The sequence below is a fragment of the Myotis nattereri genome (assembly GCF_964212035.1).
Source record: "Myotis nattereri genome assembly, chromosome: 8".
NCBI classification, from domain to species: domain Eukaryota; kingdom Metazoa; phylum Chordata; class Mammalia; order Chiroptera; family Vespertilionidae; genus Myotis; species Myotis nattereri.
Genome location: NC_138083.1, coordinates 5,409,397 through 5,422,623, shown reverse-complemented (window position 1 = coordinate 5,422,623; position 13,227 = coordinate 5,409,397). Strand labels below are relative to the sequence as shown.

The window sequence follows — 13,227 nt, the reverse complement described above, 5'->3', positions numbered from 1 at the left end:
TCCTGCACGCCCCCTACTGGGAATGGAGCCCACAACCTGGGCATGTACCCTTGACCAGGAATCGAACCTGGGACCCTTCAGTCCACAGGCCGATGCCCTATCCACTGAGCCAAACTGCCTAAGGCAATATTTATTTATTGCCATTGTAATGCTCTTTATGCCTATGATGCTCTCTCTCTCCTTTGCTTCTTCTTAGAGCAGACCCTTTAACATTTCTTGTATTGCTGGTTTGGTGGTAATGTACTCCTTTAATCTTTTTTTGTCTGGAAAGCTTTTTATTTCACCTTAAATTTTTAATGATAGCCTCGCTGGATACAATAGTCTTGGATTTAGGCCCTTGCTTTTTATTACTTCGAGTACTTCATGACACTCCAAGGGTGCTGGGTAGATTATACAATTTTCTGAGCCTCAAAATCAGCTTTTTGAAATGGGGACAAGTATTGCCAGCTCCCCTCTGCACTGGGAGGAGAGAGGCAGAGGCTGAGACACTTGACATTGAGCTTGGTACACAGGCAGCAAGCCCTCCACACAGGGAGTTCATTGGTTTCCTCACTTTCACTGTAATTCTAAATTCTTTTTAATTGGTGACTTCTAACCATGTGTTATGAGGGCCTATGTAGGTACAAACAATAAAGCAACAGCCCGGGATTAGCGGTGAGAAAGGTGAGTGAAATGCCACATTGGTTTGCATAGCACAGAGGCGGCTGCAGCGCTGTGGCTCAGGTGTGCTCTGCCCGCCCGCCTGGCATTATCTCTCAACTCTCACTGCTCAACCTAGAGTCTGCCCCAGCCCAGGTCCCCACCACGTCCAGGGAGCATGCCAGCTCAGGGGTTGAAGTGCTGCCACCTCCTGGAGGGTAATAGTAACAGCAAGTGCAGGTGTCCTCACCCTGCGCCAGCTCTCCATGTCCTTTGCTGGCAGGGTGTTGGGTCCTGTTTACACACACGGCAGGTGAGGAGACCACAGTAGCAGGAGGTCATGGGATGAGCCCCCAGAAAGTGCAAAGTGGTTCCGGCTCACCAGTGCATGCTGGCCACTCTCACTGGAACACAAAACCCATACTTTCAATGTCAAAACAAATGCAGTGGTGTTATGTGATGGATCACAAATATCAAGGCACCTTAAAGAAAAATTATAAATGCCCTTTTTAAAGAAAAATCGTGAGTTTCCTCCTAAGACAAAGCAAGAAGTCTGGAAAGGTTGGTCCCCTGGTCCCCAGGCTCCTGGGCCCCGTAGTCTCCTGGGCCTCTAGGAAAATGTCAGGGAAAATGTGTTAGAGACTCAAAGTAATTCTAACTTTAAATGCTAAAGGTTGGACTATAAAGTGGTCTTTGAATTGTGATTCCTCACTGCAGTGAAGGATTGGTATTTTTCTTGTAAAATATAAGGTTTTAAAATTGCCCATGAAATGTCTGTGCTGCATCTACAGACACCTGCAGAAGACACCTGCAGACAGACATCCCCACACAGACACCTGCACGCAGACACCTGCAGGCAGACACCTGCACACAGACACCTGCACACAGACACCTGCAGGCAGACACCTGCACACAGACACCTGCACACAGACACCTGCACACAAACACTTGCACACAGACACATGCAGAAGACACCTGCAGACAGACACCTGCACACAGACACCTGCAGGCAGACATCTGCACACAGACACCTGCACACAGACACCTGCAGGCAGACACCTGCAGGCAGACACCTGCACACAGACACCTGCACACAGACACTTGCACACAGACACATGCAGAAGACACCTGCAGACAGACACCTGCACACAGACACATGCAGAAGACACCTGCAGACAGACACCTGCACACAGACACCTGCACACAGACACCTGCAGGCAGACATCTGCACGCAGACACCTGCACACAGACACCTGCACACAGACACCTGCAGAAGACACCTGCAGACAGACATCCCCACACAGACACCTGCACACAGACACCTGCAGGCAGACACCTGCACACAGACACCTGCAGGCAGACACCTGCAGGCAGACACCTGCACACAGACACCTGCACGCAGACACCTGCACACAGACACTTGCACACAGACACATGCAGAAGACACCTGCAGACAGACACCTGCACACAGACACCTGCACACAGACACCTGCAGGCAGACACCTGCACACAACACTTGCAGACACCTATGAGAAACCCAGAGCCAGGAACTCAAGGAAGAAAAGGCAGAGTAACCAGACAAAAGCCAAGGAGAAGGACCACCCAGGTCAATATTGTTGCTTTTGGTGCATTATTATTATTATTTCACTATCTACTTGCCCCATTTTTATTATTACTATTTCACACCTTCACACTGCCCTGTCCATGGACCTGGACAGTGTGTGTCCACCTAGACCAGATCCAATGGATGACCTTTCCCACCCTCCCCCTCTCTTGCCCTTGCCAGCAATCCCTCATCAGTCTTCCATCCAGAGGGCAGGCTCACGTCCTCCAAGCATCTCTCTTAACTGCCCGGTTGCTTCCAAAGTTTCCGGACGCTTCCTGTTCCCATGGTCACATGTGGTCTGACCTCGTCAGGGATGACACGGCACCAACAAACAGACATGTGGCTGACCTTCTGGCCTCTTGTTCCTTATCAAATCAGAGTCATTACCGGCGTTAGTGTGAAGACCTTCCACCGTCTCCCACGCTGGCCCCGCCTAACACAGGCTCCTGTCTCATCACATCACCAGGCTCCCCATTCATTCAGAGGGTGAGGAGGGGAGGCTGCAGGAATGAAACAGGCCAGGGAGGCCCAGGTCACCCACCCTCAGGTCCTGAGCACACGTGTGTCCTCCCCGGTCGCTTGGCCCTGCACACAGACACCTGCACACAGACACCTGCACACAGACACCTGCAGGCAGACACCTGCTCTGGGCGTATGTAAAGTCTGGAGACGTGCCTGCCATGTCCTTCACATCGAAATTCTTAAAATAAAGGTTTTAAAATCTATCTCATCTGTCATCTACCAACCACTTTTTGTATTAATAGGAAGTACACTAGAAAATCCCTTAAAATTGAAATAAAAAACGATTCTAAGAGACACGATGTGTGCATTGATCTGTTTTTATGTCCCAACATCTGCAAGTCACAACATTGCCTCTTTGGGGAAAAATGGAGACACTCAGCTGCAATCCTTCCAACGGCCACTAGAGGGAAACCCGGTGGGTTACATACAGTTTCCGGACTAGAAAAAGAAACATCTGGGGGAACTTCAAGTAACCCAGATGCTCTTGGGGCTTGTTTGCTTGTTTCTCTGGTTTCTGTGAATGTTTTGGTCCTTCTCCTCCTCGCCATCTTCCCCCTCCCCCAGCAGCCCCGAGGGTTCGAGGGTTCAAGTCCTTCACCTCCTGCTGCTGCCCAGGCTTCCCTGCAGATGACCACATGCCAGGGGGTCAAGGCCACTGGGTAAGTCTTTGACCAGGGGACACGGGAGGTGGTGATGAGTCCTTTGCCTGCTCAGCCCTTTATACCTGGCGTGACTGCGTGTCCTGGTTGGCCTGGGACAGCCCCGGGGGCGCTGCTGCCCAGGCGCCATTGAAATAGCACCCCCTCTGCCCTTTTGGGTGCCCAGTTTGTAGGGCACACGATCTGCTCCCTTTCCTCCCTTCCTGCCTCCCTCGTCCTGAATCTGGGTGCCCCCACCCCACTCGGCTTCTGGGGGGCCACCCCTTTTGAGATGTCAGGAAGCGGGTGATGGGTAGGCCAGAGCCCGAGGCAGCAGCTCAGTCCGGCAAGGACAGGCTCCCGGCCATGCTCAGACAGGGGGTGGGGTTTTCTGAGGTGGGGCATTCAGGGGATAAGGAGCAGCAAGTCATGGGAATTGTGGGGGGCACTCAAGCCAGCAGGGGATGTGATTGAAATGGCTGATTCTAAGTTTTGGGAAAGCCTGGAAAGAGTGCCCCCATCTTTGCTGCTCCCCCCAAACCCAGCTGGGGCATCTTCTTATCAGTGCAAAGAGGGAGAAGCAAGTCTGAGGAGGGGCCCGGGGAAGCAGGGGACAGAGAGCCCAGAGGGGACTGGACTATTTCATCCATCACAACCTCCTGGAGCTTCCTGGGGGTGCGGGGCACGAGAAGGCACCCCTGGATGGACTGCATCAGCTGCAGGAAAGGGGGTGCAGACTTTGGGTGGGAAGTGGGGGAAAGGCTGGAACAGAGTGGAGAGAGATGGACAGACAAGAGGAGAGAGTCAGAGACCAAACTTCCTGTTTCTACTCTGGACCTTTTGTGCAAATGCCTTCATGCCCCGTGTGGCTCTGTGTGACCGCACCTGCCACTTGGCCGTGTTGTCAGGGGTTGTCATGCTGTGGTGCGCCTCGACCCGGGTTCCTTGTACTGTCCATCATTATCCCGCCGCACAGATAGATCGCATCTCACCCATCCACCCGTTAGTGGGCATTTGGGGTGCTTCCACGTTGGGCGATGGTGAACAGCTGTGGACTTTTCCTGGGCACATATGCTGCCACTTCCCCTGAGCGTATACCAGCACAGACCTGCGAGTGGTGTACATACACCTGAAGCTGTGAGGTTTGGAGGAAGCTGAGGTCCTACTTCAAATACAGTGGGAAGGGAAGATCAAAGGAAGTGTTGATTGTATGTGAAAAGAAACGTGGACACGTGTTGACTAGAATGCCAAATTGGGTGAGTTTTAGAAAACTCAAAGGGACCCAGCACCTACACGCTGCCACTGTAGGCTCTTGCCAACCTCACCCTCTGCTCAGATGTGCCTCCAGGAATTGGGAACCCTGCCCAAGCTTGGCTGCATGCTCCCCAGTGGCCACTGGAGGGCGCCCGGACCACTCCCTGAGTCTCAGATTCCTGGAAATAATGGGGTTTCTGAGAGGTTTTATCCCAGAGCTGAGCCACTGCGCTCACCCCAAAACTTCTCAAGGGGACAGTGTTGGGTTTAGACCCTTAACCTGAATCGGCACGTGGATGGAAGACAGAGCTGGGGAGTATCCCTCAGCTGCAGGCAAAGCTCACCCCAGAGCAGTAGGGCCCTGGAACCTTCTCTGTGGCCACCAGTGGCCTTGAACGCTTGTCAACCTCGGTAAGATGCTGAGAGTGAGGGCACGCGGGGCCATGGCGGGGGGCATAGGGCCAGCACACAGCCACAGTAGGCACCACAGGACGGCTGCCATTGCTGCCTGGTTACCTTTTGCGGTTTGGCTGTGTGTAGGGGCCGTTTGAAGAGATTCACAAACTCAGCAGCAAAGGAGACGAGAATCCAGGTGGGGCCTTGGGCTCATGATGCCCCGGAGAGATAAGATGGTGCAGAGAGAGGAACCAGAGCGGGCGTGCAATGGGGCTGGGCTTGGCAGCGGCACCCCCTCGGGTTGGTCACAGCACTGGGCCTGCCCCAGGCCATCTCAGGGCCTGCGAGGAGTTGAGGGATCGGGAGGGGCTGGGGCCAAGAGCCAGTTTCTGGAGCCAGAGGCGCTGGGAGGTAAAACAAGCATTTCAGCCCCAGAGCGCTGTGGGCCTTCGCTACCTCTGACTCGGCCTTGGACGTGCACAATCTCAGCTTTCTAAAGGGAACACAGTTTTCCCTGAGTCACCAGGGAGGGGCGCGCACACACACACAGTCACACAGTCACACACTTACACACATGCCCACGCTCAGTCACATGGTCACACACACATTCACACACATTCACACCCCACTCACATACACAGTGCACACACACACTTGCACATAATCAACGTTCACACATATACTCTTACATACTCACGGTCACACACACACTCACACACTCACATAGTCACATATACACAATCACCCACATTCACACAGTCACATTCACACACACCAGTCATGCACTCATTCACACTCAGACACATTTACACACACACACACACACATACACACACACACACATTCTTCACACTTACTCAGTCATATACACACAATTTCTCAGTGTGCCTTCTCCAGATTCCACCTTCTTGTTCATCATCCCAGCCATTCTGAGTAAACTTGTGGTGACTTTTTGTAAAGAAAGATTGCTTTCTTTTTAAAATAGTGTATTGAGGTGTAAATCACATCATATGGAATTAAGCATTTTTAAAGTGAGCAATTCACTGGTATACCCCACCGCTCCAAAGCAGCGCCCCTATCCTTGTGGCCACTTTTTAACGTTTGCTTATTAATTATTCATTGGATGTCTACCATGAGGCAAAATCTCTGTGGTGCTGAGGATTTTTAATAGTTGAGCCTCCATAGACCAACTTCCTGAACCATCTTTGAGAACAGAAGCATGGACTGTACTGATTGGTCAGACTGGGTCCAACCCCACCCCCAGCAGTAGGGCGAGGCCTTGGCTCCACCAGAGCTGGGGAGGGAGCTACCCAGAGGAAACTGGAACTTTTGTTACCAGCGAGGAGGACTGAGGCTGCAAACCATGTTCCCTGACTGTGAGTGGGCCCGGGAAGGCGGTGTCCGGGGCCAATGCTGTCCCCTACACTCCCAGCACAGTGAAGCGCGGGCAGCCGCGTGGGACCGGATGTGATGTGGTGCGAGGCCAGCAGGCGGTGTAGCAGTACCTGGGGAGCCAAATGCACGGGGAGGGGACGCAGGAGGCCGAAGGAAAGGCCTCGGAGCAGAGGCGATGTTTCAGCGGGGTCTTGAAGGATGAGTAGGAGTTCGCCAGGGAGTGCCCATTGGGCTGGGCAGAGAGCAAAGGTACTGAGACATTGACTGGAGTTTTAATCCTGACTCTTCTCCTTCCTAACTTCCTGGGGCAAGTTACTTCATCTCTCCGAGCCTCCCTTTCCTCCTCTAAACAGTGGGGGGCAATCATAGTATCGCCCACGAGATCTGATGGAGGAGGAAACAGGATAAAGCAGGGGCCAAAACAGTGGACGTGACAAAATCCCTGCTGTCCCGGAGTTAGTATCTTCTCATCTGTGAGGCGGGCTCATTGCACCGCCTCTAACTGTCAGCAGGCTGAAGTGCTGCGTGCTCGGCACAGCGCCACCTCGTGCTCGCTGCTAGCACTGTCGTTGCTGTTGGTACAAAGTTCTGAAGATGCCTGAGCCGCGTGGCCAGGGGGCTGCAGGGGGTGGGATGCCCGACACCCGAGTGCCAGCGCCGCACCCCGCCGCCGGGTGGCCGGGGACAGCCCCCCCCCCCCCCCCCCCCCGCCGCCCGCGCTCTGCACGTGCCACGGACAAGATGCCGCCGCTGCTGGCGGGGTTGCTGGGCTTTGAACAGGAGGATCCTGGGCCCCTGAGCGGAGCTGCCCGGGAAAGCTCTCAGCGAAGGGGGGTGGGGGGTAGGGGATGAGGGGTGAGGGATGGGGGGCGGACGACGTGCCGTCCCTTTGGGCTTCTGAGGATCTGTGCCCGCTACGCTGAGCCGGTCAGTCAGTGGTCACACTCGGTGATGTTGACTGAGTCCGTCTCCGGCCAGAGACCCCGCGTCAAGTCAGCAGAGGCTGCGAGCTCCCGGACCACGAGGCCCCAGACGCCGCGGGTGGAGGGGTTATGGTCGGAGGCAGCGCTCCATGGACTTGGGGTGCGGCTGGCGCAGCCCTAGTTCTTGAGCTGGTTGGTGGGTACAAGGGTCCCACATGCCGTACTCATTAAGCTAAATATTTCTGCTTTATCTTGCGTTTGAAAAGGACGCACACACATCACTTGTGGGTGAGAACGCAGGTGTGGCAGTGAGTAAGGCACCAGGCGGCTCCCGCGCGGGACGCAGGGCCGGGCTCAGGCACCTCCTTCCACCCTCCCGAGCCCGGGTACACCGAGAGCGCGGGGCTCAGAGGGTCCCGGGCGGCCCCAGGCAGCCTCCTCACCACGGGGTAACCCGGCGCCTCCCCCGGCTCGCTGTCCCTTTAACGTCGCAGACCGTCCCTGGTCCTGAGGTCCCGCATCGCGGTCTGCGGCGCGGGCTCGGGTCCGGGGAGATCAAGGTCACGGCGGCGCCCCTCCGCGCCCCCGCCCGGCGGAAGGGCTGGCCTCTGGTGGCGGCCCCGCCCCCGCCCCGCCCCGCCCCGCCGGCCCGCGCCTCCCGCAGCCCCAGCCCCGCGCCCCCTCCCCGCCGGCGCCTCCCGCAGCCCCGGCTCCGCGCGGTGCAGGGCGGCCCTGCGGAGGCAGCCCGAGCGGCCCTGCGGCGGGATGCGCGGCCGGGGCGGGGGGCGCGCCCGCTGGCCGGCGCCCGTGCGCTCGCTGCTGCGCGCCTTTGGGGCCCGGGACGCCGCCGCCGCCGCCCGAGGCCCGGAGCAAGGTAAGCGAGGCGGTGGGAGCCCGCGCCCTGCCCTTGGCCGCTGCGGGGTGGCCAGGATACCCGCTGCTGCGCCCCCAGCACCGCTGGCTCGGGCTCCCCGCAGCCTGGGCGGGCGCCTCTGGCCCCTGACAAGGGCAGTGCGCGCCGCGGTCCGGAGCGCTGGCCTTGGGGTCTGACCCCTCCTCGGCCAGCTGCGTGACGGGGGGTGCTCAGGGCATTTGGCTTCTCTGTGCCTCAGTTTCCGCATCTGTAAGGGGGGCGATCTTATACTTGAGTCGTGAGGCAGCAGCTGGGATCACAGAAGCCCTGCTCGCCACCCAGTGAGAGTTCCACGCGTGTTCTGTCGAGCGGGCCCCCAACTGTGCGGGGCAGGAGTGCCAGAGCCCTGCAGGCAGACACCTGGCCCTGGAGCGGGCCCAGCCGCAGTTAAAGGGACAGGACCTCCGGAGAGAGGCCGAGGAAGCTGGGAAATGGTGAGGGCCCCGTGGTCCAGGGAAGGGGAGCTGGGAGTGGGAGCCGCTGAGGCCGTGGGGAGGAGGCCAGAGCAGCCCTGGGTGTGACTGGTGAGCAGCAGGCTGAACCCTGGTGGGCAGGAGTGTGAGGCGGTGTTTCCAGACCTGCCCGGGAGAATGTCCTGGGGGCACTTATTTCAAACTGGAGGCCTCACCGGCTGCCCCTCAGCTTCCTGGAATCTGCATTTCTGACCAGCGCCCCAGGTGATTCCAGAACAGGTGGTCTGCAAGCTCTGCTTTCCATAGTCCGTGGTTCTTCCCAGTGGCTCCAACAGGGGCATTCTGCCTGCCCCCATTTTTGTTTGTCTACAGCTCCCCCAGTTACTATGGCATCTGGTGGGGAGGAGCCAGGGGTGCAGCTGAGCATCCTGAGGTACCAGGACAGCCCCTAAGGAAAAGAAAAAGAAAAAGGATAAGAACGATCTAGGGTACAAGTCAGGGTGTGGAGCTGGAAGAGATACAGGGAGTCACAGGAGGAGGAGGGAGGGCACTGGGGCTGTTGGGACCAGCAGGTGTCATTGAGAGCCTGCTGTGTGCCAGCTCCTGGGTGGTGTCCCAAGGGTGAGCCGCCCATGGTGAAGCTCCGGGCACTTAATAATGGAGCACCCAGGCCCCTGGCACAGGATGGGTGGCCCTTCTGTGCCCCCACTAAGTGTAAGACCTTGTCCTCGGCTCTGGAGTCCAGCGGTGACCCCAGGACACACACCCTCTACTGGGCACAGAGCTCCCTCCCCAGCACCTGAGCACAGTGGGTGCACCAGACTGCCCCACCAGGGTTCAGCCTGCTGCCACCAATTATACCCAGGGCTGCTCTGGCCTCCTCCCCAGGGGCCTCGCCCCCCACTCCCAGCTCCCCTGCAATGCTTGGGTGCTGCGTTTGCCGCCAGCCCACTGGGGTTGGGTTTTGAGAAAGGACGTTTCACATGCTGACCTTCAGCTGCTCGCGGTGTATTCAGAGCCCTTGCAAGGGTGTGGTCTGCCCGTGGACATACAACTCCTGCTGCACACGCTCCTGTCCATTGTTGGGAGTTTTTAAAATAGTTCTGTGGCTGCTGTCTAGGCTGTGAGGGTGGCAGGCTGAGCCACAGCTAACCCACTTTGGCCAAGTTGAGAAAGCTGGCCGTGTAGGCTGCGGGTCATCAGATGTTTATAAATCATTGAAAAGGGTGCAGGCACTGACCTAGATGCCAGGATGAGGGGAGCAAGCAGGTCTGCTTCCTGGCCTCAGGGAGCTTTTCTTGGCGGGGGTGGGGGTGTGGGGGGGAGGCAGTAAAATGAAACCAAAGGATCATTAGTGCAGGGACGTGCAGGGAAGACAAGGCAAGTACAAGGCGGCATTGACTGAGGATGTGAGCTGCTTGGCCAGGGTGGCCAGGGAAGGCTCTGCAATGGCGGGTGTTTGGCTATAGACTTGAGTGGTGAGAAGCAGGGAGCCACGTGAGGCTGGGGGTGAAGCATCCCGGCAGGAGGGAGAGCAGGGGCAGAGGCCCTGAGATGGGAATTGGCTCAGTGGAATTGGGCAGCAGAGAGGGTCCTGAGGCTGCAGACCTGTGTGCATGGGGAGGGGAGTGGGTGCCTGGACTCGGTCCAGGGTAAGCCATGGGCATTTCACACGCGCGGTCCGAGGCCACTGGCGGGCTTTAGGCGGAGGACTTGCCTCCCCTGCTGTCTGTGACGGAGAGCGCATCCGGTGGTCCAGGGCCAGCAGGCTCAGTGGGCGGCCTCTCTGGACAGAGGTCGAGGTGGCTGAGACAATCGGGCAGCTGGTGCCCTGGGGGCCTGAAAGCCTGGAAGCCACCCGGTCTGTGTCTAAGCACCTGGGGCGAAGGCTTGGCCAAGGAGGAGGGAGGCTGGTTGTGGGGGAGGGGTTGGCGGGAGGAGGCTGTGCCCGTTTGGAGAGGCCTGTTGACATCCTGAGGTTGTGGAGTGGGCATGTCTGAGTCTGGAGCTGGGGGCAGTGGCCCCCCTTGGAGGCCCCTCAGGACCATGTTGTCCTCTCCAGGAGTGGGGCTCAATTTCTGCGTCTCCGTGTGGCATCAGGCAAGACCCCAGTTCAAATCCAAATGTTGGTTTGGAGCCATCAGGGACCCAGGGTAGAGCCCAGCTGTGTGCCCACCGCTCTGGGCATGCTGACGGCTGGACCTGGGGAGGTCCCCTGGCCCTCTCCCCCTGTGCCCACGAGGATTTGCCCAGCAGCCACCTGCAGCCTGGCTCCCCAGAGCTCTCTCTGGGCGGGTCCCAGTTCCCAGCCCTGGAGGGATGGTCATGGAGGGATGGTCGTGGAGGGACCGTGTGCTATTTCTGTGGCCAGCGCTGCTTTAATTTAGGAATAAATCAGCCAGCCATTCTTCCAGAATTTGACTTCTGATTGGAAGCTCTGACTCGTACTGGGATATTTCTGCACCAAATGAGTTTTTTTTTTAATTTTAAATTTTTGGAAGGGAAAGGCGTGATCGATGATATCATGACATATGTCAGCTGATGCTCATTAAAAGTCGTGTCTTGGGGGCTGTTTGAGGCAGCTGGAAGTGGTGCTGTGTTCCCTGGCCAGCTCAGGGCTGGGCCCAGCTCCCTGAGGCCAGGGACTCTCCAGACCCACGTGGCTCTGAGCTGCCCAGTTCTCCTGAAATCCTAATGACAACCAGCTGGGCCAGCAGGCTTTTCCGGTGGCAAGTGACCAGACCTTTGGAAGCAAAAGGAGCATTTGCCAGCTCAGGAAACTGGGTGTCCAAGGCCAGGCGGCCTCGGGGGCTCCAGCTAGTGTCCCCTTGTGTGCCCCGGTCTTGGCTGGGTCACACTGCCCGTCTTTGACCCCATCACCGTGGCCTGGGAATGGGGGGAGCTGGGCGGCTAAGGCCCAGCTCATGGGCCAGCTCACCGGCCCCACAGGCCTGAGACCCCCAAAGAAAACCAGGGGTGCTGGCAGAAGATGGAGAGAGAGCATGGGACATCGCCAACACCAGCAGGGTTCCAGCTGCACCCTCACAGTGTGGGGCCCTCCTGTGCTCACCTGACGTGCACCTCGCACCGCGGGCTGGGGTCACCTATGGCAAGTCCAGGCAGAGTAGAAGGCTGTGAGTCACCTGCCAGGGGCCTGGGCATTTTTCCTGTCGCTTGTCCCTCACCCAGGTGTATCTGCCCGCCCCCATCACCGTAAGGACTGCTGTCTGCTGGTAAGCTTAGCTGATGAAGGTGGTGGCTCCATTTGTGTTTTAAGGGACATGAATGATCCTCAGGCGTGGGACCAGGCCTGGCCTACAGCTGGCACTCGTAATATTTGTCAGGTGAATTCCTAATGTGTTCTATTCAGGCAACTGGTTTCTTTGGGGTGGGGGTGGGGGGGATAATGACACAAGTGTTTCCCGAATACTGTCTCCAAGTGAGGAGTGAAGACCTTAAACGAGGCCAACCTCTTGGAACTGGCTCCCTCCTCTCCTCCTTCTCCCTCCTTCCTCCCCACCCCACCCCCAGGTGACCATCGAGTGCAGGGCGCCCACCAGACTCTGGCACTGCGCTGGGTCTCAGGGGGCCGGTCAGCACTCTTTCCTGTAAGGACTTTAAAGAAATGGCATCTGAAAACAGGACGTCCTGTTCTGAAACGCATTGTTTCCATTCAGTGTGTCTTGGAGATTTATCTGGGTTAATAGAGTCTTGCTAATTGCTGTAGGATATTCCACTGTTGTGTTAGCCTTTCTGAGGCTGGTGGCCATGGGGGTCATTCTCAGACCTGCTCGGGGGGGGGGGGGGGGGGGCTACATGAGCATCTCACACACACACACACACATGCACACACACACATACACACACGAACACACACACACACTCACTCGCCTACTGGGGTCTCTGTACCGCTCTCCGTGGGTGCTCAGCTGTTCCCAGCAGCAGCGGCCGAGGTGCCCTTCCCCCAGGTGCTGGAAAGTGCAGATTCTCACAGTGGCCCGTCCTGCAGCAGAAAAGGGGACATTCCCTTGGTTGCTCCAGAGGCTTTTCCTGATGCTCATTGACCGCTGGGACTTCACTCTCTCGTTTTGCCTGTTTCTGCCAGGTTGCTAGCCTCTTTCTGATTGGTTTCTAGCCACTTGTGTGTCCTGGACGCTCACCCTGCCTGCTGCTGCTTTGGTCTCTCTGGGCTTGCCTTTTGACTTGGTTTGCAGAGTCTTTGGTTGGAAGACGGTTTTTGTTTTGGTTTCTAATGTAACGGACATGCAGCATGGCGGTGCTTCCGGGTGTGCAGGTACAGTGACCTGACGTGTGTGCTTATTGCGAAGTGACCACCTCAGTGCGTCCAGCTAACACCCGTCACTCCAGAGGCACAGCTGTTTTCCTTGTGGTGAGAAGTTTAAGATCTACTCTCTCAGCGACTTTCAAATATGCAAAGCAGCACCATTCACCGTAGTCATGTGCTGTGCGCTACCCCCCAGGTTTTCACTTCCGACGCAGTAAAACATATCATGTTTTTCTTTATCGT

At 57.1% G+C, this 13,227-nt stretch overlaps 1 protein-coding gene across 1 annotated transcript in view; it reads left to right on the top strand.

Moving 5' to 3' along the window:
• Positions 1–8,136: 8,136 nt before the first annotated feature.
• The window catches only part of PHACTR3 (phosphatase and actin regulator 3), a 142,849-nt gene continuing 137,758 nt past the window's right edge, over positions 8,137–13,227 (top strand). The window contains exon 1 of the mRNA XM_081097946.1: positions 8,137–8,247. Within this exon, the coding sequence (XP_080954072.1) occupies positions 8,139–8,247 (109 nt within the window). The 5' untranslated portion in view covers positions 8,137–8,138. The remainder of the gene's footprint in view (positions 8,248–13,227) is intronic.